Raw genomic sequence first — 26589 nt, 5'->3', positions numbered from 1 at the left:
AAGACTGAGTGGAGATAAAGAGGCAAGCTGGAAGCCAATAACCAGCAGTTATCAACTTAAATTGCCAGTTCCATCGCAAACATTTTCCAAAAACCCCCCAAGTTCTTCCTCTTCCTGAGTAGTATTTCCTGACTCTCCAGTTCAGTATTCAGGAAATAGGGGCACAACAGTTCCAACTAGGACACCTAATCATAAAAAGCATTTCTTAGGAACATTATTCAAAATGTTCTGCTTAAGTTTACACACTGATTGTAATTGCCTCTTCAGACACTAATAATTCACTGTGAAGTTTCCTTATGGTTTAAACTTGCTGTGTCTAACTTCAGTTTATATAAGAAGTGATTCCTTAAATCTTTTCTCCACATTTTGGAGCACATTGTTGGCTGTACTAAGAAATAACTTTGTTGTTTAACTCCAGCAGAGAACAGTCAAGAGTACAAAGGACAAAAGGTAAAAAAAATAGTTATTCTTATCCAGATATTGTAATTACATTTGTTTTCAAGTAATGCATTCAGGAAGCCACAGATGCAAGACAGACACTCCAACTCTAATGCACTGACACATACAGGGATGCACGCAGTGATTAATACAATGTTCAAGTCCTTGGGAAGGTCTCAAATCCATCACAATAAACATAAATAACAGCACAGCTGTGGGTTACAACACTCCATAAGCTCAAATGACAAAGTGCAGGCTTTAGTTTTGAACAGAAATGTGAGAACTATCAATGGAGCACTGACAGCTCTCGTGCAGTGGGAGAGCCACTGAGCCCAAGGCACACTGAAGCACTGCAACAGAAGTTTATTATAAGCAGATCCCTTCTATAAAGTTCATTCCAAACCCTAAGAATTCCAATGTGCATCCTCTCCTCCATATTACTATATTCATTGCATCTTTTCTTGCACAGAAACATTTAATCTTGTGTAAAAAATAAAACTAAAAGAATCATTAACAGCAATTTTAAAAGTGTATTTTGAAGTATATTAGTTGACTTAATAAGCACCACGTGAAGGAAATCAGTGAGTATATATATTATAAAACTCTTCACATGATCACAGCAGTGCCTCTAGCAATGTTTATCTTCTAAATTCCTGCCAGTGTTCTAATCTAACGCCTTTATTTGCTGTAATTTCCAATCTCTAAAGTGATTTCGAAATGTTGTTTTAAGTTCAAGAGTTGCTAACAATCTTTCATCATGAGATGTATTGTTTGAATGTTTTCTGCTACAGAGAATACTGAATACAAGTGATTTTCAGAGCCCCATTTCCTTTTCACAGCCCCATTAGTGTCAAGCCCTGCTGTTTTCCTACAACAAATTCCTTAAAATCGTATTCCTGTCCAGGCACACCAATAGTCACAATAGTGCTATTAACATCCCTTGGACCTTTGTTTAAAAAAATATTAATCTGCAACTTTTATTTTAATCATAAATTGTGTACACTGACATGTGCTAATAGAAGATGCTAGAAATAGCAGAGTATCATTTTACAGAAAGCAGGGAAAATGGATTAGATCCAAACATGTCTCTATCTCATTTAGTGGCTGAAATGACTTAACTCCATGAAAAACAAAACTGAAATACATAATATATTCCCTGAAGGAACTGCAAAGAGCTTTACAACTAGCAGTTAAATAAACTCACTATGAAACAAACATCTTTGTAGAAAATAGCATTCAGGTAAGAAAGAAAATGTTAGGAGACTTGCTCACACAGGGCATTATCCACCTTCCCTTGCCAGAAGCTCAGAACCCTGCAGGCCTGCGTGGCAGGCAGTTGTGTCTGGTACCTTCTCCTGCACTCAACCCCAACCCACAGGACTCCACACTCGGACAACTGCCCCAAAAACAAACAGTTCCTTGAGTTACAGACACTACCACGTTATCTCAGTTAAAGTTCATTATGCAATGTCTTTCAAAATCAACACATTTTCAAGCACTGTATCGTTCAATTCTGTATTAAGCTAAATTTTCATTTGAACTGCTGACACCTCCTTCCCAACAGACTGCCTTGCAGTTGAGGCTGTGGATATGGATAGCAACCAGCTTCTTTCAATTAGGTTCTCAAGACACAATATGCAAAAAAAGCACATTCCGAATAATCACTTCAGATCTGTGTTATCTGGCTTTATATTCTGCCATTATCTCAAATCCCAATCCCAAAGATGCAGAAGTATTTATACTCCAACCCACATGTTTTGCAGCACAAGTGCTGTAACATTCTGGTCCCACTGAAGGTATCATGGTCCTACTTAATTCAGTGGCAAATTTCCCATGTCAGTGTATGAGAACTGTCCAGATGATGATTACCAGCGGGATAAAAAGTATGTCTTTGTCTCTAGCATGTGACAGAAGTGCTTTGCCAATGGAAAGGTCTGTCCAAGGTCAGCAGTTCTCTTACCAAAAGGTTCTGTTACACGTGAGCCAGTAATAAAATACTGCTGAAAACTACTTTGAGAAGTCATTCTGACACAGCTCAGGGCTGTACAGCCTATAGCTTTCTCTACACTTTATAGAGTTGGTAATACACAGCTTTTTCTCTTAACTGTAAAAAAATACGAGAGTAAATATACAGCCTGATGAATACATCATTAATAGTTATGAATAGCTGTTATATACCACTCCAAAACTGGACTGCTTTCTTTCCCAACAAACACACACTAGAAAACCAGCATGAGATGTTTCCTGGGGAATTTCAGATACACCTCATGGCTCTATTAGAGTCAGTCTGTTTTGGCTCACTAAGACACACTAGTTAATGCTGCAGCCCATTCTCAACTTGACTGGTAAAATATTTTCCTTTATCACATTGACACTCTTTCTACAGTAAAGATCTACAAGAAATGGAAAGTCTAAAAGGAATTGGAATACTTGGGCAGGGGGAGAAGAAAATACTCTATTTGTGCTGTATGAAATTCAATTCATTCCAAACTGGGATTTTATGAAAAGTTAATTACAAAGTTCCCTGAACAACCAATTAGCCCATCTTCTTTAATCTGCATATTCTGACTACCCAGAAAACATTCCAGAAACACTTTAAAGCTTTATATACCACTGCCATGCTTTCTCTTTTTAACAGAAGTTTATTGTTTTCCAGTGGCAAGAACTAAAAAATTTTATTCTGGAATCGCTCCAGCTTGTATGCAAAAGCCAAAACTGCAGTCCTCAAGATGAGAAAACTCAGTAAGCTGAATCATATTCAGCAGAAATGATAGAACTGTGCTTTTTATGAGGGCTTTACAAAAATGAGCAGTAGACTAATACAAAATAGTTCCAAAAAGCAGTATGGACAAGCTTTCAGACATTTGGATGACTTCTAGCCAAGGCTGAAACTCATTCTTGCCTGCTTTTCCCAGCACCTCCTGATTTTAAAGAAATACCTCCTTGTGAACACTGCTGATCACTCACTTGCTTAGTACTGTAGAGGAAAGTGTGGAGCTTGGTAAACCTGCTTAATGAAACCACATGGAACTCAAGACAACCTCCCAAACACAGAAAAACAGAGTAACTGATACCTAGGAACACCTGCCAGCATCTCCTAAAAAGAAAATCTTAATGACCTTGAGCTGACTTCCAATTTTGCATTGAAAAAACTAGAATGTACAAAGTGAAAGGAAAACCAAAAGCAACCAACTTATGCTCCTTGGAAAAAAAAAGGAATGCTGCTTACAAGCAGTTCTCATGGCTACAACTGGATTATGACAGAACAGGGTATTGAAAATTCAGTTTTGCAAAGCACTCAACTACATCCTTAAAGGAATGGCTGCTGGGTTAATTTTGTTGTTGCTGCTGCAGCATAAGGATAATTTTCATTTTTTAAATTGTCATTTTTAAAGTTCGAAACTTCTGCTTATTACCATAAATACAGAGAAAACAGTAAATGCCTGATCTGAGTTTTCAAGTTTCCCAGATTCACCAGTGTTATGTGCACTATAAAAACGTCTAAATTCTGAATGCCATTTTATCAGTGAGAAATTTGTGACCACCAATAAACCAAAAAACCAACTTCATAATTACCATTTCACTTGTCCAATAAATTGTTTGATAAGCCTTTCTCATAGTTTCAGCTTTCTGATCTTCTTGAACATGTTCATTTTTGTCCTGGTGTAACTCACCTGCCTCAATAAACCAAGTTTATTGTGTAACCATGTAAGCAGAGTGGCTGGAATCCTTCTAGGCTGGAATTACATCCTCAAGAATTTCTAACATGGGAGGGAGCTGGCAAATTTAGCAGACTAAATCCATACCAGCACTTTTAAATAAAACATATGAAATGGATAAAAACAAAAAAAGAAAGAAAGAAAAGACGATAGCATAAACCAAGAGCTCAGGGAGTTAAGGAGTAGCCTGGGAAAGAAAAACTCTATCACTTTCCCATACATGCCAACAGCCTGGTTATTTTTGAACAAAAATTCTACTCTCTTTCTGTCCTGCCCATTACAAAAATGTTCAAGTGGTTCAGGACATTTTAATATAGTGAAGGGAGTTTTTCTGTCAGCTGTTTTCAGATGCTGGCACATAAATCTGACAGAAAAATTACATTCAACTCCATGATTTTATACATTAGTAATGTGACTACTTCCACTGTACTGCCAAGTCAGCTATGTTCTCACCCATTTTCTACCAAATGTACAAGTATCCATGGAAATTCTTTAGAAAGAATTATTGGTTTAGTTCATCATCAATTAAGTTAGTATTGATGGATGCTATACCAACTGCTCTCATGAAAAAACAAATGCTGGTGTACATTGGTATATAATGTATTAAAACCTCATTTGGATGGAACCAAGACAAATAAGAACTGAGAAGACCACCCAGACATTAGGTTCAGAACATTTGGCTTTCTTGGACTGAGGGTAGCTTATTCTATTTCTTCAAATTTGAAGTAAATTTTTGGTAAAATTATAGAACTCACTTTCCAGTTCAGACTGTTCCCCACAATAAACTCCCATCTACAGGCAACGTTTCTGTGGAGCTCATTCCAGCTTCAGCAGGAATAAAGGGGAAGAAAGTAGAAAGCAGAGTAAAAGCAATTCCATAATAAGCACCTTCCTTTTTTGTACCTGAGCAGCAGCTGAGATGCTTTACCCACCATAAGGGAGATAAAGCAGCAATCCAGCAAGAGGACTGGCACTTGGAGCTTCCAGTACAGCTAGACAGTTTCTGGCAATACCCACACCAAGCTCTCAGGTAGCTCCAATGTAACCACCTACAATGGTTATTTCTAAGACTGATCTAAGGATGGTAAAGAGAAAACTGAAGCGTGAGGAGCAGGTTTTATAAATCATATGTATCTCTTCTCTCTCCAGTCCACTCATCAGAATTGCCTAAAAACATGCACAAATGTAGCCAAACTAAGGGCTCTGTTACCTGGAAGCACAGGTTACAGTGGGGAATGCCACAGCTCATAAATGCACACAAGACTGATACAGATCTGGTATAAATTCCACTTAATCTCTAATTTGCAACCCACTACTACATATCTAGAAGTATACATTAAGATGTTATGCTACTATAAATATTCCAGGATCCTCCATGGTTTTGAATTAGGGACCTCCTTCTAAATAAACAACTTGGATTCTGTGAGCACCTCCTCAATATCAAATGATCTCACTTTAAAAGAACTGAAATTTTGGCAATCAGAAGATGCTCTTTTCTCCTCAAGCAGCCTTTTATATACACAAGCATCTGCTTGGCTGGATTCTTGACTGATCGAAGAAGGTTAATGATGTGGGAAAGGGAAACATCACAGCGGAACCAATTAAAAGGAGAAACTAAAGCCAAGTCAGACAGACAGGGGAATAGATTGTAACAGGTCTACAATATTTGTCATGCAAGATCAATCTAGAATTAAAAACAGCCAGTTAGTTCTGATCAAACACCTGTTTAACGATTTGTTTTCTTTTCTCTCTTCCTGACATTGATTTCACACTGCTCAGAAGGCCTTTCCTGCATAACCTCCACCCAGTTGCACCAGCACACAAAGCATTCTTCATTCACTGAGCTGCAACTTACCCAAATAGTTGTTGCTCTTTGACATCTCAGTAATGTTGATTTTAGTAGCTCCTTCAGGAATTTCCACTATCTTGTGGTAGCCAAGATTTGTTAGCGTGTGTTTGAAAACTCCAGACACAACTTTGCAAGCAGTGTTGTCCCCTCCACATATTCCACACTTGTCAATCACCTTGTCAGAACCCAGATAGTCGTCACAGCCAATGCTCTGCAAAATAAAGTAAGATTTCTTTTTCCAAGATCTTACAACTGCAGACTTCGGACACAACAACTGAGAATAAAATGATTTTCAGAGGAGAACCAATTCTGAAATGATTTTGTGAATTAGCATTTTAGCAACATCTTCTGGAAAAAAGCAATAAAACCCAAAGGGCTCTCAGACTCGGTGTTTTCAAGGTAGCCAACAGGTTTTTACATTCTACCAGGCAAAATCCAAGAACACACCACGAGCAGTAGCACATTGATCATACTGATTGCACACTCCTCAGCTGAAAGGAAAGCTGAACAACAAAGCTCCCACAGCTGCTGCTCAGGAAAGAGGCAGAGAGCTATCATTTTGCTATAATTCAAAATAGGTTTTCTACAGAAGCAAAACTACTTCTTCTATAGTCTTGTCTTAATGTCCTCTACAAGTGAACCCTCAGCCTATTCTCACCAAAAGTGGTATGTGAGAAATCTCTATACTGCATCTGACAGTTAGAGAGGAAACCCACCTGTTCACTGAGTAGAAAACTTCAACCCACTGAAAAACACACACCTGGACAGGATAGTCTAAAACAAAATAATTTCCTAGAAGCATAAAATGGTTTGGGTTGGAAGGGGACCTTGAAGATGATCCAGTTTCAGCCCCTTTGCCATGGGCAGGGACACCTTCCTCTAAACCAGATTGTTCCAAGCCCCATCCAGCTGATCTTGATTTGTACCATCCATAAAACAGCGTTAAAGACGAGATGCTAAAGGAATCCTGGATGACCAGGGATATAACTGTGTTTTTTGCAAAAACAACACTGTTGGCCATTTGTCCTAACAGTAAAAAGCAACTTATCTGAGATAAATCAGCTTCTGTTTTGTGACAACATGGAAAACACTTCAGCAGCAAGCCAAGGAAGAGATTTGATGTCCTGGAATTTTGATATTGGTTATGGCCTAAGTATAGCCTGGAGATAAGTAGGAATTCTGGCTGACAGCTAAGCAGCATACAGACAAACCACATGGGATTTACTTCTGCAGTACAGCCTGGAATTTGACTTGGCTAGTGAGGAAGCTCCAGATCCTTAGCAGACATATTAAATACCTGCTGCTTATCTTAAAGCTATCTCATGACAATACCTTTAAGTTATTAATGAGCAGAAAATCAGCTGCATGTCATTAGAAACTCTGTATTCCTCAGAATAAAATTTGGTTTTATTTGTGAAAAGGGTAGAAATGCCCAACTCAGGCCTTGCTGTTACAGGCACCACTGTACCTGTGCTTTGGAGACAAGACATTCCCCAAACCCTTTACAAACATGGCACAGCTGATCTACCCAGGGCCAGAATGTCCAACAATGAAATCCCTGCAACCCCCAAAAATCACACAGGCTACTTGCTGGCATCACATGAACCACTTCATCCAGCCACTCGCACACAAGGACATTGGGGGTCAAGGAGCTTGTCAGAATACCAGACATCTGGGGTTTCACTCCCATGGTACTCCATTGATGGCTTACTCAGGAGAAAGATCTGAGGGATCAACAAAGGAATTCCAGCAAGAACTACAAATATCATGAAGTAGGACTTCACAGCAAGACAAGCACTGGCTTTATTCACAGCCATGGAAGCCAGCAGTAGTGTGTTCTTCCACCTCAGCACATCAATAGCAATATTGGAAAATCAATCAAAATCTCCCACACCTCAAAGAAAACATAACTAATTTCTATCACAGATTTTTAAACTATATTTTATTATTCTACTTCACCACTGTGTCCTATAATGAGATACAAGAATAATGATGTCCACAAGGTGGCACTTAGAATCCTTATGAAATCAAAATGTAGGTCTTTGCAAAACAATTAAAAAATTGAATTTCTTACACCTAAACACAAAGTTGATATTGCCCTTCTTTTCAAATTAGCCTTTACCACATGAGTAACAGCTCCTGCTGCTTTGTTACCAGTAATACATTCTTTAAAATTTTTCAGTCAACCCAAGGACTTCTTTTGCTTTGGAATGTAATAAAAAGTTCTACTAAACTGAAATTAAAAAGAAATCTCAAACTGTTTCTTCTTGTATCATATGTTCTCCTTGTCTGGTGACCAGGTGGACTTCATTTATCAATCATAAATAAATATTTTAATCCAAATCCTCATGTTTTTTCTCCAAAGAAATCCTCACTGACTTCAAAGTTGACATCAACTGGAAATTTGCCAAGTCACAGAAGTCGGCCTCTTTATGGATTTGACAGGGCAGAATTCTATCAATTCCATGGTCTTCACAATGCAAAATTTACTAACAAATTTAAAAGACTCTTGGATTTAAGTGTGTCAAACAGAAGTATGTATGTTATTTTTCAATTACATTAATTTTTGTGTAAAATTAAATCACTTCCATTGAGTCTGGGAAAATGAGAAAGATCAAATTAGGAAGCACCTGAGAAAATTTTATGTACACAAATCTTTGGGAGCAGATGAGGTCATGGTGATTGGAGGTGATGCCTAAAAAGTAACTGCCACATCCATCTTCATTTAGAGCAAGAGGACCTGAGGCTCAGTTGCAGATTGGTCACCCTAACAGCCCTCAGAAAGACTGCAGAGCCAATCCTCATGGAAGTCATTTCCAAATGTAGGAAGGACAAAAAAACCCAAAAAACCAAAAAAGAAGACTGAGATCAACCATCATGGACGTACCAAGGTCAAGACTGTGTCTGAACTTGTGATTCACTGACAAGTTCAGCACATGAGTGGAGAGGAATGGATGTTCTGTGCCTTGACTACAACGAGGCCTTCAGAGTCTCCCTCAGTACCTAACAGCCATACTGGTGAAATTCAGACTGGGAAAGCTGAAAATAAGGTATTGCCAGTAAGGCATCACAGACATACTGCTCATGTAATCCTTTCCCTCCAGGCAGGAGGTACAGCAGATGAGGAACAAGGAAGCACACACTGCTTTGGCATCTGAAAGCTCTGGCTCCTCATCTCTCAGAACTACAGTCTGCATTGGCGGACTTAGATTCCTTTCCCAGACAGTCAGTTTCTGATATTCTCACTCCAACTTTTATTTCTTGCCTTTGCTAAGTCTCTCCCTCTCCTCTAGGAAGGACACTAGTTTTTCTGTGTTTTTTCCTCAGAAGTCTAAGCAAGTCTGCCTAGAGACTGACTGGATGGCTCTCCCTTCAGTGTGTGAAGAAGTCAGCATAATACTAATACTTTTCTCTGGCTGCTGTTAAAATCTTTGACCTTCACATATGATCTTAACTCCTACAATTAGATAAACCTAATTCCTTTCATTTCTCTGTCTGTGGAGGGTAGTAAATGAGACACCAATGAAGATGTTATGACTGCTAGAAAGTAACAGCCAGCATGTGCCATTTTAATAGCACAGCAGGGAAATGCCAGCACAGCCCGAGTTTGAAGCATTTTACTGTAGGAGGCACTGCCTGTGTGCAGACACCAGTGCATGGTTTGGTGGTGCATGTTCTTCAGTGGAAACAAACTGAACAGCCTGTTCAGCAGTGAGAGCCATGGCTGTACTTGAGCAAGAGGTAAACCTCATGCTCCAGAAAACCTCCCAGGGCAGAGCACAAGAAAGCCAGCAGAGCCTGCTTGTCTCACTTCAATGTCTCACACGTCTTCAAGGTCGCAGCCTAACCCTCATTTGCTTTACGAATCAAAGGAGCAATGCTGAGAATTTACATTCAACCACAGGATAACAAACAACATTCTAATGGCTCTCACTTGATTTGTGGTTAGCTATAACCATAATTTTTACCCAAACATTTGATCCTGCTTTGGCTTTCAAATATTTCCTGCTGTCCACAGACCTAACGCTCACAAATCTTTGATGCTATTTACAGCCCCTCACGATTAGATTGTGGTCACATCCAGATGTGGTCCACTTAATTAATCACAGATTTTCTTACCTGCACAATAGCTGGTTTCATTACCTATCTGTGCTTTAAGCTGAACTTCATTTGGTCAGATAAATTTCAGACAGTAAGAAGAAGCAAGCTATTCATTTTTGACAACCTTAAGAATTCAAATTACATTTACAGTATGTGGATATGTACTAGTTCAGTGAAAAAAAGCTACTCACATGAAGACATATAAAAACTCTTTCACTAAGATATTCAATAGTTTCTTACTGGCTAGAAAGTTACTTGAGAGAAAAAAGGTTTTCTACTTGTTACAATGGAAAAAGTAAAGCCATCCAGGAAAAGTAACCATGTGAAAAGATGGTCTTAGAGATATCAACTAATAACAGCTAATAAAAAAGGATTAAAAAATCTAAAGTATGCATCTCACACTGATACCTCAGAGAGGAAAACAACTTCTCTCCTGTTGTTTTAAGGAAAGATACTCTAAATGGAACTTGTAGCTGTCCCATACACAAACCAATGCAAGGTCTATGAAATCTGCCTAAAGCCCAGCAATAAAGACCTGAAATACAAACAGCCCCTTGCTGCCTGTCTCCTATTGAAGTCAAGAGAGCTATTCAGCTTTGAGACCCCACTCTACAAAAAGCTTATTAAAGTTTACTCAAGTGTTTTGAAGTGGCTGTGTTAGCAGCATTTAAGAGTGAAGAAGATGAAGACTAATCATAATATGTACATTACTTTGGCAAACACACCTCTAGAAGGTGAGTGCAGGGCTTGTGGGCGTGTCCCCATTTGATCCCCTGCAGTTCAAGCTCTCAGTTCTGCCTTGGTTAGGAGGAATCTGTCTTACCCACTCCCAGGAGGCTCTGGCACTGAATATACTGATATATATATCAACCACAGTCTGCTTGAATATACTGATCTGCTGCAAATATGCCAGATTACTTGATAACCCAGATTCAGCAAGAGTAAGCAAACTATGCTTCTATTGAACAACTCAACTGGAAAAGCAGAAAACCATTTCAATATCTAAAGACAGATACCAACTCCACTATAACTCTTTAAGAATGGTATCTTTCCTAAAATTTGTATACAAAGTGCATATTTATAATGTGGATCTTAAGGCTAAAGCCTTCAAAACAGCAGACCGGGCTTGGATATGCAGATGTTCTGAATTCAGTAACAGTGCAGTTTGAAAATTCATGAAATGATTCTCCAAATCTATCCTAAATTGACCTTGTTGGCAACGACAAGAAACAGTTAAACAAAATAAACAACTCACATTGTTGATGTTAACTCTATGCCTTTTTAAAACACCTCTTATCTAAGTGGCTAAAGCTAATGCATGTCAGCACCACCCCGATCATATCTCAGTATCAGTGTTGGCAGGTAGTACTGTGCCATTTCAGGATTCAGTGAAAGGTCTCCACAATTCTCTTTGAAAGGGTAGTACTTCAGAGAACAAGTGTAAAACCCCATATAACCTCACCAAAGTTAGAGCTGTTTCCTCAATGCCCACACTGACTCCCTGAAAACCCTGAAATTCTGCCTCTTCATTCTTTCCTGAGCTTTTACAGTACCTACCATTATTATTTTCTGGTTCATGAATGTCATAAAGAGCATAAACAAACAGTAATAACATTTGAAGCCAACCTGAGGAAGAGAGTGAAGAACACAAATTGTTTCAGTTATGAGTGGTGCTCAGAACAGCCCCCTGAGCCACTTCAGGCAAACATTCACCTCTCCCACACAGCAATGAGTCACTGCTCCTATGGCAACTATTGCATTGTTTCAAAGGAACTTCTATGGCATGGCAACCTTTTGATGCTGTTTTTGTCTTGCCCTTTAGGAACAGGAGATGGAAAAGATGCCAGTGCATTTTGCTACTTGAATGATGCAAAAATACAATCTGTTTCTTCTGAAAAATTAGAAGTGGCAGAGCAGCCACTCCACAGTGCAGGAGACAACTCCAATGGCACAGCCTGGAATGGAAATTCTAATTTCTCCATCCTTGGTGCTAAACAGCTACACAGTATGACCCCAATTAACATCCATTTAAGCAGTATGGGTGATTCACCCAAATAAACACCATTTATGTATTTACACAAATACAAATGCTCTCTCTTCTCACTATATGCAGCTGTAACTGCATACTTGCAAATACTTGCAAAGAAGTCTTTCAAACTTACAGATTCCAGTTTTCTACTTCTTAATTTTATTCTTGCGAAGCTCTGTTTGAGCTTGCAGGACTGAAATAATAAAGTTCTGCCTGTCCTATAGAAAATAACAGCCCTCAAAACATAAAGTTGGGGGCAGGGGAGGAGTGTTGTGCAAATGTCCTGGAAAACATGTGGGATCTTAGTGTTTTGGAGCTTTACATACTCCTGTTGACCAGAATTTAGGAAAGGAGGCAGTGCATCCTAGCCCTGTTACATCAGTTAAATATAAAGTCCATTTAACACTCAGGCATCTGCATTTTTGGCTGTACATCAGTGCTGTAGAGGGAGGAAATGTGCAAATCCAAGAGGGAGGAGAGCACAAGAGCAGAAGATGTGATGGCACATAAAGCTCCTTCCAAGTGTGTGACCGCATCACAACTGGCAGAAACAGGAACACCCATTTCCTACCAATACCACAAATACCTGTGAACATTTCTTTGTGGAAGACTCCACACAGATGCAGATCACTTCTCTTCAGGATCTCATGTGGCCCTGAGCATTTATCAGACTTTTTAGATTTATCTTAAAAAGAGATGATCCTTTACTCTTCAGCCACCAAGGACTGGATTTAACTAATGCCTGCTTCTGAACACAGAATTGCTGTAAGGTTTGTGCCACAGTCCTATGCTGACTGCTCAAAAACATTGCTTCTGTTTAAAGGAAAAATACATTTACTATCATGCAAAACAGTATTTCCAGGAGCTGCTCTGTTACCTGTTCAAGCTCTTCCTTCACAATCCTGCAGCCAAGGTGTGCAGTAGATTCCCTTGGCTCACATTCACCACTCTGGTTTACTGTTCTTGGGTTTAAAGGCATTTTGCCCAAACAAATCCTTGTCTATACAACACACTAAAACACTGTTCTAAATGCATCTAAATACATGTGCAGTGGGAAGTTCTTCTACTGTATGATCTTCACCTGCTTGTGAGAAATTACTTGCAGAGATGAGTTTCCTTTTTACAATGGGAGTTTGTGGAAACAGACTTGGAATGAGAGAACACCAGCACCCCATCCCTACTTGAGCTCGTGTGAAGAGGGGCAGAGTAAAGTACTGGAAAAACACTTCACTAAAATTATGCCTCTTTCTATAACAATGAGTATGATTCATATAAAGATAACAGTTACATAGAACAGTGTATTTTTAGACAAAAACAAGCTCTCTTTTTCACTTGTTTTAATTGACTTCTTACATGGGGTGAACCAGTTTACATCATTTGTCATGCTCAAACACTATCAAATAACAGAATTTATGTTTTGAGTAACATTCTTGCAGCCAGAAACCAGGGAATTTGGTTCTTTATAATTTGTCTATAATTTGTCTATTCTCCTCTTTGATCAAGTCCAATTCTTAGGATGCTGATTTTCCTGTAACTCAGAATTATAGACCAAAATACCTTTTCTAGGCTTCTAAACCTATTCAGACAAGAGTGAAGAGTTGAAGTTCACACAAAACCAAAGCTTAAAAATGGTCTTTCTCCAGAAAACGCCACTGAATGCACCAAGTTCCTTCCTCAGTTACCTGTGTACAGGACTCCATGGGGTTTGCACAGGGGTTAGATTTAGCAGCTTGTATTACAAAAGAGGTATTCCTGAAACCTAAGGATGTTTTAAAGCTGTTATTAAACTAAGCTGTATTAAGCATTTCAAAGCAAACATGAAAAGGCAAGAAATACTAGAATTCACAGTGATTTGACCTATCACTAAAGATCTAAAATAAATTCCCTGTATAAAATTTCAACATTTTTCTGTATTTTAGCAGCTTCTTAGTACTTGCCAGATCAAGACATATGGTCAGGGAAAAGCAATACTATGTATTTAGTACCTTGACATATTTCAATGCTGCAGCCCTTTAAATATTTTTATTTCTGTTAATCAGAGAGAATCTATTAATCTTCAGAGAGAAGATGTGCAAACCATCAGTGACGAGGTCCCTGAGTAATGGAAAACTGAATGCATTTGTCTATTTTGATTGGCTTACAAATAAGGGAAAAATGGGGCCTAATGCCCTCCTCAGAAGAAGAGTATGTTCAACTTCACCATTGTGTCAATAATGACTTCATCCTTAATTTGCACTAGAAATTCCTGGCTCTTAGTGTTTTCTAGCTAATGTGAAGATACTCAGGTTAGAAAAAAAACCCAAACCCCAAGCATGAAGAGCTTCAGAAGAATCTCAAGGCAGTGAATGATCAGGCCCTTTGAATGATTCGATCATCAAAATCTCTCCCACCATATTACAAGGACACAGAAACATGAAGTCCTTGCAAGTCACATCAAAGGTCTGATATCCAAAGGCATCAATAATGGGTGCATAAGAGTGATCCTAAAGCTAGGAAAAATGTACCTTTTTTGTCAGAATGTTTCCAGGCTGCATTTTTACTTTGAGGCACAAAGACTTCCTCAGTAAAATAGAATGTCTTTCTATCATTTAGTAGTCCTTTATTGAGTATGTTTAGCTTCCTTCCTGAAATTTAGGAGGCCTAATTCCTATGTCAATCAGTTCCACTACACGCCACTTCATCTTTGTTTGAGAATAGCATTGGGTAATTTCTGCCAGTGACTCGGAGATCTTGTACTGAGACAGACAATGACAATCATTTCCTCTTCACATTCCCCATGAACTCTCAGGTTTTATGGACTTCACTCTGTCATTCTCACCCAAGTTATTATTTTTCCAGACTGAAATGTTCAGCCTATGGAATCCTGCTCATGTTATTCCATTCCTTTGTCACCTTCCTTGGCTTAACTGCACCTCCCGTGCTTCTGGACAGCCCCACCTGAGCTCGGGAGGCCACACATTTGAGATGCCACACGTATGTTCATCCATCTGTACACACTCATAGCCAGAAACACACACAGAGCAACCTGCTCTGGTTTGCACTGCTTTCTTCATTCGTAATTTCTCTTTTTTTGAAGCATAATGTTCAGTTCAGTACTCATACTCTTCTTTCCTAATCTCATTCTTTGAATATTACTTTAGTGCCTATGCAGGAGGCCCTTGCATCTACTAGTTTTAATACAGCTAACTGTTTTTAAGATGTTAGGAATGAACATTTTTCAAAAGTTCAGTCCTGGTTTAAATATCATTATAGGCTCTGTGCAGACAGAGCCACAACCACATTCACAGTGTTTTCTCAGGATGGAACTCATTAAAGGCTTGGTTAATTTTGGCAGGCTAAGCAAAAATCTGATATGCTTGCAAACAAATGCAGTTGTACCGCCTTCACAACTGACCCAATCATTTCTGAGTTCAGCCTACTGCTATCCCTCATATTCCTACCATATTGTTTGCTCTAAAATGTTTAGAGACAGCAACTCCTTCTTTGACTACCTTTCTTCAAATCACTCAAGAGCTCTTCATCTCAAACACTGTTTCCCTATCTCACTGCAACCACTACTCAACATCTCTTTTTTGACATCTTGCCAGGTCAAATAGATATGAAAACTTGAGCAGTTTTACAAGGTGAAATTTTTCTCCAGAGTATCATCCATTCTGGAATGCCATGTAAAAGTCACAGCCACAACACTTGGATTCTTTTCTGGCTTTTGAGATAGCCCATCTAACTTCCAGAACGCTGAAGTTCAAAGAGTTGCAGCTAGATTCCACAAGTTCTTCAAACGGTTTTTGTGCTATAGCAAAGAAAATCACAAATGAAACCTCAAATCTGATTTCCTTTGGCTTTCCTTTGGTTGCCAGTGAAAGGGTGAGAATCAAGCTAGATATATCAAGGGCACCTGAGAATTACTGAGAACCTCCTTACTGTAGACTCGACAGCTGTTAAATACACAAATCTGAGTTTAAATTTTGTTATGTCAAACATATCTGAATTTCAAACACAAAGATGCCCCCTTGTAAAGCAGGAAAACAGCTAAAAGGAATGCAAGACAGTGTTTCCTAGATGACCAGAACAGGATAGGACATATATCCTATATATGCAACAAAGATCAGATTTCAGGAGCTTTACTTTTTTCTGTGCAGCCCAAAGTCAGAAATAGTCACCATGTATTTGCTATGCCCTTTGTATCCTCATAACCACTTGAACATAAATCCTGCCACTAGGATTTAGGCAAGTTTAATTTGAGGATGGTTCCTGTAAACACTTTACATCCCAGGGTTTGCACTATGAGTACCTACACAGCCACTGCTACTCCTGGAGCTGCACCCAGCCTGCTCAGGGCAGTCACACAAGGAACTCATCCATCTGTTTGGCCACTGAGGTGTCTGCACGTGTTTGTATCACAGGATACATAAGGAAGAAGCATCCAAGTTAGAGGCAGGTTATCTTCCCAGAGAGGGACATGTGTTACACAGGAGGACACAGAGGGGACTGGCTGTGTTCAGAATGTGATGGGATGGACTCTGAGTCACATCTGTCATCTGCCAGCTGTCAGCCCTTACATTCCCCAGCTCCCAAGGTGAGAGTTCATGGTTCTCTCTCTTGTAGGCATTTCTACTTCCTGGATTGATATACTGGAGAGGAAAATGGAACAATTTTTGAGTAGTCATCTAAACATAGATCAGGTAATATATATATATATATAGATAGATAGTTGTTTCTCTTAATACTTGGAAAAGCATTTTGACAACAGCATTTTCTTACATTTCAAACACAAAGGTATAAAAGTAGAGATACTACAGTTGTCACTCTGTGTTCCACTGATTACATAAGAAGGGACTGTGCAGCAAGTTTGATGACTAACTGGGTGAATGAGAAAAGTTAATGGAAATGCAGGAGTTAATTCTGTCTACTTTGGGGGTTTTATTTCTAAGTGCTTTTTCTCATGATACCAAAAAGTGTAGAGTTTTTTGTATTGTGTAGATCCTCCCTCACCTCCCCAAACTTAGAAAACAAGTGAAGAATCATTTTACATAAATGAGGACAAAGGAAACTGGAAATTACCAACTGGTTTTAGTTAGTAATTTCATTCCTGGCTTTACAACTCTTGTGACCCAGTCTAACAGACAGAAAATCCAACTCTTAGAAGCAATTTTGTAGGAAAAAGAAATGCGTGCCAGCTTCTGCAGAATACAATTCATAGTTAAGTACTACTGCATCCCAACACTGCTCCCCAGAATACACAAACCTTTCTAAGCCACACAGAATTCTCAGCTTTGTTCTGTAACAGATTTACAAGTTTTACCTTCTTCCTAAATGTCCCTATGGGTTAAGAAGTACTTGCATCTGTCGCAAATTCAAAGTTAAAACAAAGACATATTTCATTTTTTTTTCTGAAAATAAGGGACAATGTATTAAAATATCCCAGTGTAATACTCCTGTATACTTCTGACTGTTCCATGCTGCTTAATATTACAGAAGCCAAATAGAGACTATGTGAGGGACCCTTGAGAGGGGAGAAGTTAGATTCACTGTCTTTCTAATAATTCCCTATGTGAAAAGAACTCTAGCCCTTGCCAACAGACTAGTCCCAACTGGCTTTATGCGAGGGTTGTGTTTATTCAAGTGTTCTCCTTTATGAAGGAAAAACTTGGCTTCATTTCAAGGTAAAGAAAAAAAACCTCCAAGCAGCAAAATATTTTAAGGACAGATGTCTGATCTTGAAACAGCAGCTAACACAGCCAGAATATATCTGTGCAATAAATACTTACTCATTAGCCCTCTCTTTCAACTGCATGTATTTCTTTTTATCCGTGATGTAGCTCACAAAAAAGGTAGCACAGAATACAGTGTTCTCTATTATTTCCTGGGACAACTTTAATTAATTTCTTTAATTCTAATAAATCTGAAATTCCATAACAAGTGTTTAGGGGATTTTTTCCCTCCAGGGATTTAATTATGTCTGCTACACTTGGAACTGTGCTACCAAGAGCTGTGAGGTGCATGGCCCCAACAGCAGCAGCACCCAGGAGCTCGACACCTCGGGAATCTCCTCTGAACCCAAGGACCACCATGACCTGTGCTTCATCCTGCACTGCTCACTGACACTTGGCTCACGTCCTTCCTCTCCACCTTGGTGTACCCACCTTCGAGACTACTTGACCTGATACAATTTCATGCCCAAAGAAAGAAAGAAATATGAGCAGAGCTGGTAACTATAGTAATGGCTAATATTTTCAAGTGCTTTCCAATAGTACCCCTGTTGCTTTTAGATTGTTATAGCTCTGCCAAAACTTAACAACCCACACTGAAAATTTCCTTGCCAGGGGCTTGAAACAAGCTGAACATTTATTTTCAAAGAAAATAAACAGCAAAAATAATTTTGGCGCTTTTTTCCCAAAGCCTAGGATTAAATAAAATTGTGTGTTTTGCAAATATTTTTAAAAGAACTTATGACTGGTTTACTCAGAAATGCTTGTTCTTTTCTTTTTAAGATTAGGGGCTCAAAATTGGCAAGGAGACTGAGACGGTATCAAGGATGTGATCCTTTCTCTTCTTATGAAAAGATGCCCACGTCTAGTCAAGATTGAAAGCCCTGACTGTCACCATGGCATCTGGTCAGCACAACACACAAGTTAGGGAGTGGGCAGTACAACAGTGAGAAAACCCTGGTCACACTGTGCCTGCCCCAGAGTTTCAGGACGTGCCAGGCTCAGCCTACAGATTGGCACTGTCTGGAGAAGGGCAGGGAAGCAGCCCCTGAAGCAGCTCAGCAGTTTTGTGTTCTGCTGCACTCGACTGAGGAGCACGCGGCCAGCGCGTGACAAGGACAGAGACACACTGGAGCACAGTGTACAGCAGACATGTTTTCCCAGCACAGAAGAGGACAAAAGAGGAGAGAAGGAGTCATTTACAGCCAGAACCTGCAGAAACTGTACCAAGAACCCTGAGTCTTAACACTTCAGCTGTTGAGCAAACAGCTGATATCCAGTGGCTTTTTATCTAATGACTGCTGGCCTTCATGAGAGTCAAGGTGATTTCCTGATGAAACCTTTGGAGGAGCAGCAGTTTGCAGCTTTCCTTCTTTAAAAACAAAGAAAGCTTTTATGACTATTCCAAATACCTGAAAATTACCATATTCAAGTGTATCTCTCAGTGAGCTCTTTTATCCTACCTCCTGAACTCCATATGAATTTCCAAGGTCAGCTAGAGGTGCAGAGATGTACCCCAACACTTCACCCACAGTAAGGAGGTGGGATGGTACCACCAGCAGGTAAGAAACATCCTTTCTTTGTAAGAAAATGCTACATCTCTTATTGAAAGGTCTGGTTTGCCACTTGGTTAGGCATTCCATAAATGCTCTTTTGGCCCAAGGCATGGTGAAGGGGAATAAGCAGTACCAAGTCCAGGCTTCAGAATCTGAGTTCCAAAGGAGGCAGAGCGCAAGCAGTGCTCTCATTCTTGACTGCTCGTGCTCATTGTTACAAGAAGTTCTCATGGTCATCTGCTCCTGAGGCTGCACAGCCACGCTCGTGTTCCACAACGGCACCAGGCCAAGGCCTGACAGAGGAGGTTTAGAGAAACCTACTGTGGCCTGACCTCAGTCCTCCCCTGAAGAAACATTCCAGCTCTTTAAACACCAGAAAGTCATAAACAGCCCATGGGAGGAAGTGGGATCACCACAATTTCACCTTCAAGCTGCCTATGTATATCCAACACCTTTGTCCTCTCTGTGGTTTAATTAAGTCACAACCTGCAAAGTCATCCTAATACTCTGGAGCAAGGGACTCAATCCAATATCCTCCCTTCCCTGAGCTGAAAGCGACAACCCCCCAGACAAGATAAAGTAAAAATTAACAGGGTTTGGCCTTGGGCAAAAAGAACATTTATGGAATGCCTAACCAAGTAACCCCTCTCTCCTTTGATGGAAGAATTATCAAGCACTGACATCCTGCAGCAACAAGAACTGAGCTGTTATTTCAAGAAACTCATATCAGCAATGGGAGGTAATTTCCTATCTTGACTTCTACACTAAAAACTGGAAGCTACTGTATTTATCATGCTAACAGCAAAGCACATGCATCTTTTTCTTAGCACTTCTGTTCTTAGACTGTACAATCCATCTCTTAGTAAATTAGCTTGGCCTCAGGGATTATGTAATATTCTCACTCTCTCACTGTATGGCACCAACTACACACAATTTCAGTTTCAGTTGCACTTTAGACATTTCAAAATCTCTCACTCCAAAGTACCAGCAAACTCACAGATGTAATTTAATTATTACACATTATATGTGCCAAGACATGACAGTTTGGATTAATCAGTCTGCCCATCCTTGATCCCCAGCAAAATCACAAAAACAACTCTACCAGGGCTCTGACTCTTTCTGTTTATTCTTTCTACTCCAAGTTCCTGATAAAGTGCATAACAGGAAGCCAAAGTAACATGGCATTTTTATTCAAGCCACATTTAGGCTCTTGCTGGAAATAAATACAAATTTTCCTCTGGCTGTAAACTGAGGATTTTCTTCCATTTAATTCTGCCTTTTTAAAATTTATTACTCTGCCAGTGAGTGGTTTTCAAATAGAAAACTGTTCCTTTCTTTCACTTAGTTCTATTGTACCTGCTGTGGCTTGCAGGCAAAAACGTTACTTTGTGAGTGCTGTGAAGGATTTGAGTTCCATTCCTTTTTCAATCCTGCATGCTTTTCTCCAATCTTTTCTCTCTACTTTATCACTCAAGTATCTGTTTTTTCATAGCGGGGGGTAGGGAGAGAGCAATAATGAATAGTATTGTGCTTAGCCTCCTAAATACTTTATCTGGGCACTGAACTCAATAGTAATTCTGCTACTTCATTTCTTGGAAAAAACCCACATATTTTTCAATCAGGCAAACTCTGTGGAAAAAATGTAGCACTTTTCCAGAATATAATTCATCAACAGCTAATGAGATGTGTGTCCTACCTGCCTCCATTCCCCAGTGCCTCTGGAGTGGGATTTACTGAACTGGTCCTACACAACCAGCAGGCACTCTGACTAATATTTGCTTTGGTATAGCAATTTCAACTGTCCCATGCAAACACAAGTGCTCATCACTGTATGAATAGTGCAAATTCTTTGACAACCAACCAGACACCCTGGACAACTGTCCTCCTGCCCAAGACTGTTCTGCCTGCTCTGTCTTCTAGAAGCCCACGGCCCAAAAACTCTGAAATAATTTTTATGATATTCAACAAAATAGAATTAAAGTCTATTTTGAACACATTTATGGTACATACAGTTGATATGGTTTCTCTATCCTTATCAGATTCTAACTTGCATACAACTTCTCTCTAAATTTGAAATAGTATTCAATTCTTTAGAAATGTTATTTAAATTCTCCTAAAAATCTACTAAGTGTACACTGCCATACAATCACTGGCCAACTAAAGGGACACAATACTGTCAAGTATGAAGAACCGAAAGTTATGACTACATAATGGAGACCTTACTCTGAATAAGGCCCTGAAAGAGGTCTTCAGGACTGAGCCCTAACTCAAGAGTGTGTCACAAATAAGCAGCAGTTAAAATGGAAATGTTATAGAAGTGTGTGCAGTAGCAACAAAAACTACACAACATCCCAGAAAAATATGCTGACATATACATTTAAGGGCTTAAAAATGCAATTAGGTTGCCCAAATGGATGTCATAAGGTATCTAATACTGGCATTTCATAAATACCATAATAATTAGTAGCTGTAAAAATGAGACTAACTATGGCATGAATTTATACAACTGAGAAAAAAAACCACATCTGAATGATTTCCTCATTCCAATCCTGCAGTATGTCCAGACTCATTTTACACACACACACACACAAACAGACACACAAAGTTTTTTGTGTTCCCTAGCACAAAGTAGTACAAAACAAGCAACTGCAAAAGCAGGGAAGTACAGTGTCAATAAAAGTTCTGGCAAACTTAGATTGTTCCAATTAGAGACACTGCCAAAAGCTGTATGGAAAGAGCCAACAAAATACCAATGGCAAGCAAGGAAAGAGCCAGCCAAGCCAACACACTGTTTGGTTTCCCATCAGAGGAAGGAGAGAAGGAAGAGAGGTGAATTTCCACCTGGAACAAAGTCATAAAATAGTCCAGAGCACAGAATTCTGGCAGCTGTATTTGCTGTTATACTGAATCAATATCCTGATCAAATTTGGCAACACTCAGGCAAGCATCTGTTTTCTGCATTCACCCCTATGTAAATATGCAAGAAGCACAGCTCCATCTGAGGATCTGAGGAGCTTGTATGCACTGAGGAGGACAATTCTTCAGCCTCAGGGGAACCACAACAGCGAGGGTTTCCCAGCAGCTCTCTGCAAGAGGAAGGGGAGGGAACCAGACTTTCTCTGGACATGTGAGCATCATGCACAGTGTGCATGCAGAACCATGCACAACCAACCATGTGCAGTTTCAGCAATTCTATTACACAGCAAACTGATCACAGTGCACAAAGCAGCTGGGACTGAAAAAGGCAATGGTACATGAAGCACAGGCCATTTAAAAATGTGTGAAATAATACAACAAAGAAACCCGCAACAAACTTGAGATTAAATACAAGCACAATGGAATAATAAAGGGGGAAAATTAATTAATCAAACCATACCATCACACAAAGAATGTAAAGAGATGTTCTTGAAATCAACTAAAAGTCAATCAGAAAATTCCAACTCCTTCATGAGTCTTAAGATTGCCTTAAGTCAGCTAGGTGATTATAAGGAGAAGTACTAAAATGCAAGTAATGCTTTCAGAAATGTTACAGAGTACAATTCCACACAACCTGGATCTTTACTTCTCCAAGATTCACCTGAACAAAACAATCCACCAGAACAATTTCTAAGCAGTTTTATTTTACATAACTTTGGAACTGGAGAGTCACAGGATAATGCCCTCCCTAGCCTTTAAAATAATATCAAAATGTGCAATATCCCCTTGTACCAAAATACTTCAAGAGCTACATAAATTGCTGTCAAAAACGTGTTGTCAATTTGCTGAAAACAATTGCTCTAATCAGCTATTTCATTATCCAGCATGTGTCTGCAGCCATGTTATACAGGCAACTTATTGCATAAGAATAAATATATTCCCATATGAATATCCCAGACTGCATTTATATTACTTACATCTACACTTAACATCCATATCATTAGCAAATTAAATACAATACTTGAAAAAATTGCCTGATAGTTCAGTACAAGTGAAACTCCAGAGCTGAAACAGAACACTGATAGTACAATGTTGTTTTAATAAAATTTACTGTAAGTGGAAACTACTTAAAGTGCATAAAGGAAGGAAAATTATATAACATAATACTACCAAACTGTATTTCTAGTGATGACAGACTGGCTGTGAAATTATAGCAGATTGCAAAGACATCAGTGCTGGCTGAGGAAAAACAGTTTGAAGTTAAAGCAATCAATTGAAACTTTAGTAATCAGATTAACAGAAGATCCAATGAGAGAATTTAACAAGCAAGCAGATTGCACTGACTAGTCTCCATTCTGATGCCAACTGATGGCTGACAAGTCATTCTATTCCTATGAGGAATTTTGAACCATTTTTCATTAGTTAATTTACAGTTATGTCTAGAGAACACACTGTAAAAAAAAAAAGTTATAAAAGCATTTGATTGAAATATTCCAAGAGACAGTAAGACACAGAGCACTGTCATAATATTTGCAGATGTAAAGCCATAACACTGACTGACATCATCAAAATTACACGGAAGTCTATGTACAGAATTGTACCAAAAATATTCCGATTCTTATGGATGAAAATATGCATGAGCTCCAGAACAAAGAGCCAAGCAGAGTTTAAAAAAAAGGCCCATTTTGCTGACAAAGGACACCGTTCATTACAATCCAATGGAGAAACAGGATGTTCATGCCCAGATCAGACAGCCCAGCGCACGGCAGCTCTGCTCTCTGGCAGGAGCAGGAGGCTGCGTGCTGCAGCAGGTCACGGTCACCCCTCCTGCTCCTGTCACTGCACCCGGCACAACAACTGTTGCCATGAAGTCACCCTGAACAAGAAAAGGGGACAATGCCATGCAGCTCTTCTTTGGATTTAGAGAGCGAGGTCATGAGTTGAAAAGTCACTCCTAACTATCTATAAGGTTAGACAAGATCTACCAAAATCCCGAAGTCCTCCTCACGAAGCAAGAGCCAACCCAGGAGACAGAGCAAGGACTGGAGAGGGCACCCCTTGCCCTCCACAATGCACAGAAGTGATCCCAGCCAAAGTACGTGGATGGATATGTGTTGGTGTTTCAGAGCAGACATGGGTACATCAGTGCCAGCAGTGAAATCAACATGACTTGAGATTTAACCACAAAAACCACTGACAAAAGCCACTGTATAATTTTAACACCTTAATTTCCAGAGATAAATAGGTGAAGATCCATAGTAAACCATATTTTCTTATTAATTTTACCCTTACAAAACCTCTGATTTGCTGGATACATTTGGAAAGCTTCTGTCTAGACTTCTAAAACTTTTCCCTATCTTTAAAGAAGCTGAAAATCTGTTATTACCTGCAAGTTAGCCATCAGTTCTAAACCAAACCATCAATAGAAAATAGTTTTCCTGTCTCTGTTAAAAGCTTTAACTGTTAATTGGAAAGAGACTATTATAACACCAACTACAAGCGTAATTTGTGATTTTTAGAAAAAAGTCACTAAATACATGGAAGGCACATGGCAACTTGAAGAACAGACTATTTCTTAATGCCAGAGTGAGAAGAGGGTTTGTGTGTAAGAACAATCTGTAAGCGTAAGCAAATGCAAATAACAAAACCATTTACATCAAGAATGAAACTAACTGCAATTTAAAATAATTAAATTAAGAATTAAAATGCATTTACATCCTTAAATATATTATTTTGACATTAAATCAATCACTAATTCAGTCTTGCCAAAGTACGACAATACAAAGCATCTCACCTACCCTCATACTACTTGCAGCTTGTTTTAAAATGTATTATCTCACATTTCTGAGTTTTGTCAGGACTGTGGAAGAGTCTTGATTTTAAGGCTGTGGATTAACAGATAATTTTTCAAGACCTGTCCTCTCAATTTCCAGAATTGACTGCATGTCTTATTTGTTTTGCCTGGCAAGCACTGCTGAGTATTAATCTTCGCTTCCTGAACAGTAAGGCCCATTGACTGAGAGATGTGCTTGGCCTGATATTCTCATTCTTTATGGAAATCTAATTTAGCTTTTAAAGTAGATTTCACTCTTTTGCTTCTCTTTATAACATAGTTTAAAAACAATGGGGGTGTTATGTAAAAATGACAACTCCTAAGATAACTCCGTCATTACCAGTGGAGGTAATTACATGAAACTTTCAGTTAAAATGTCTTTACTTTGTTTTGCCATTTCACACTGATAAAGCACAGCAGTGCTTCAAGTAATGACACTTACAACGTGAGGTACTTCTTCATTGGAAAGTTCTGCCTGACAGCTTTAAAATTCCCAGACCTCTGCAGGCCTGGCCCAGATGAGTTTCTGCCTGGAACTGAAGGTGAGTGAGCTGTGTGGCAGTGGGGACCATTGTACCTGTCAGACTACCAAGATGGCATGCTAGGAAAAAAGATTCTGTGATCCAACACTGGTGCTGAATAAATTGCCTGAAGTGCAAACTAACATGAAGCAGAGCCAGAAGTTTCCACTCCTCAGTGCTCTGTACATGAAGCAGAGCCAAGAGTTTCCACCACTGTGTGCTCCTCAGCATAAGACCAAATAGATATTCAAGCCCACAGCTAACAGGACAGGAGGAAAAGTAATTCTCTGCTCCTTCACTACACTGAGCAAGATCAATGACCAGGAAATTCAAAGAGCTTATGCAAGGAGCACAGACTTGCAAAATGTAGGCAGAGGAAACTTTATAAAGACCACAGAATGAAGCCTATTATGTACTCATCATATTACATTTAAAATATTTTCTTTCTGAAGAACTTAGCCTATATTGCAACTACCATTTCACATGAAGCTGTAAAAAAGTCACTACACAATGTTTCTTCCTATATATCTGTTAAAAATTTCTAGGTGTAGATCAGAATTCAAAGAAATCATTATTTAAGTCAGCTGGTGCCTTTGTGATAATTAGCTTCCAAAAAAATTATTTCTATAATTCTGGATACAATGCATCCAGTATATATTTATATATTATATTTATACTTTCTCAGTATAAAAGAAAGTTATATCATAGAGAGCTTTAGAAACCTGATGCTAAAACTAAAAAAGAGCCTGAATATTCTACTTTATACCCTAGAGCAAAATTTGCAGCACTTTGAAGATCTAACACAACATTTTCAAAGCCTGCCTAACCTTAACAAACAGTCTGGGTGATGTTCACTGTAAAAAAGGAACAATGACATTTGTAGGGCTGAAGAAACTATCTGTGGTTTAGGATCCAGCCC

General features: G+C 39.1%; 1 protein-coding gene across 3 annotated transcripts in view; it reads right to left on the bottom strand.

Annotated features, from left to right (window-relative positions):
* The window catches only part of THSD4 (thrombospondin type 1 domain containing 4), a 233285-nt gene that overhangs the window by 48757 nt on the left and 157939 nt on the right, over positions 1-26589 (bottom strand). For all 3 annotated transcript variants that reach the window (XM_039723241.1, XM_039723242.1, XM_039723243.1), the window contains one exon: positions 6013-6217. In XM_039723241.1, the coding sequence (XP_039579175.1) occupies positions 6013-6217 (205 nt within the window). The remainder of the gene's footprint in view (positions 1-6012; positions 6218-26589) is intronic.

Source organism: Passer montanus, unplaced genomic scaffold (assembly GCF_014805655.1).
Source record: "Passer montanus isolate IOZ18808 unplaced genomic scaffold, ASM1480565v1 scaffold5, whole genome shotgun sequence".
Taxonomy (NCBI): Eukaryota; Metazoa; Chordata; class Aves; order Passeriformes; family Passeridae; genus Passer; species Passer montanus.
This window is presented reverse-complemented; position numbering and strand designations above follow the sequence as displayed.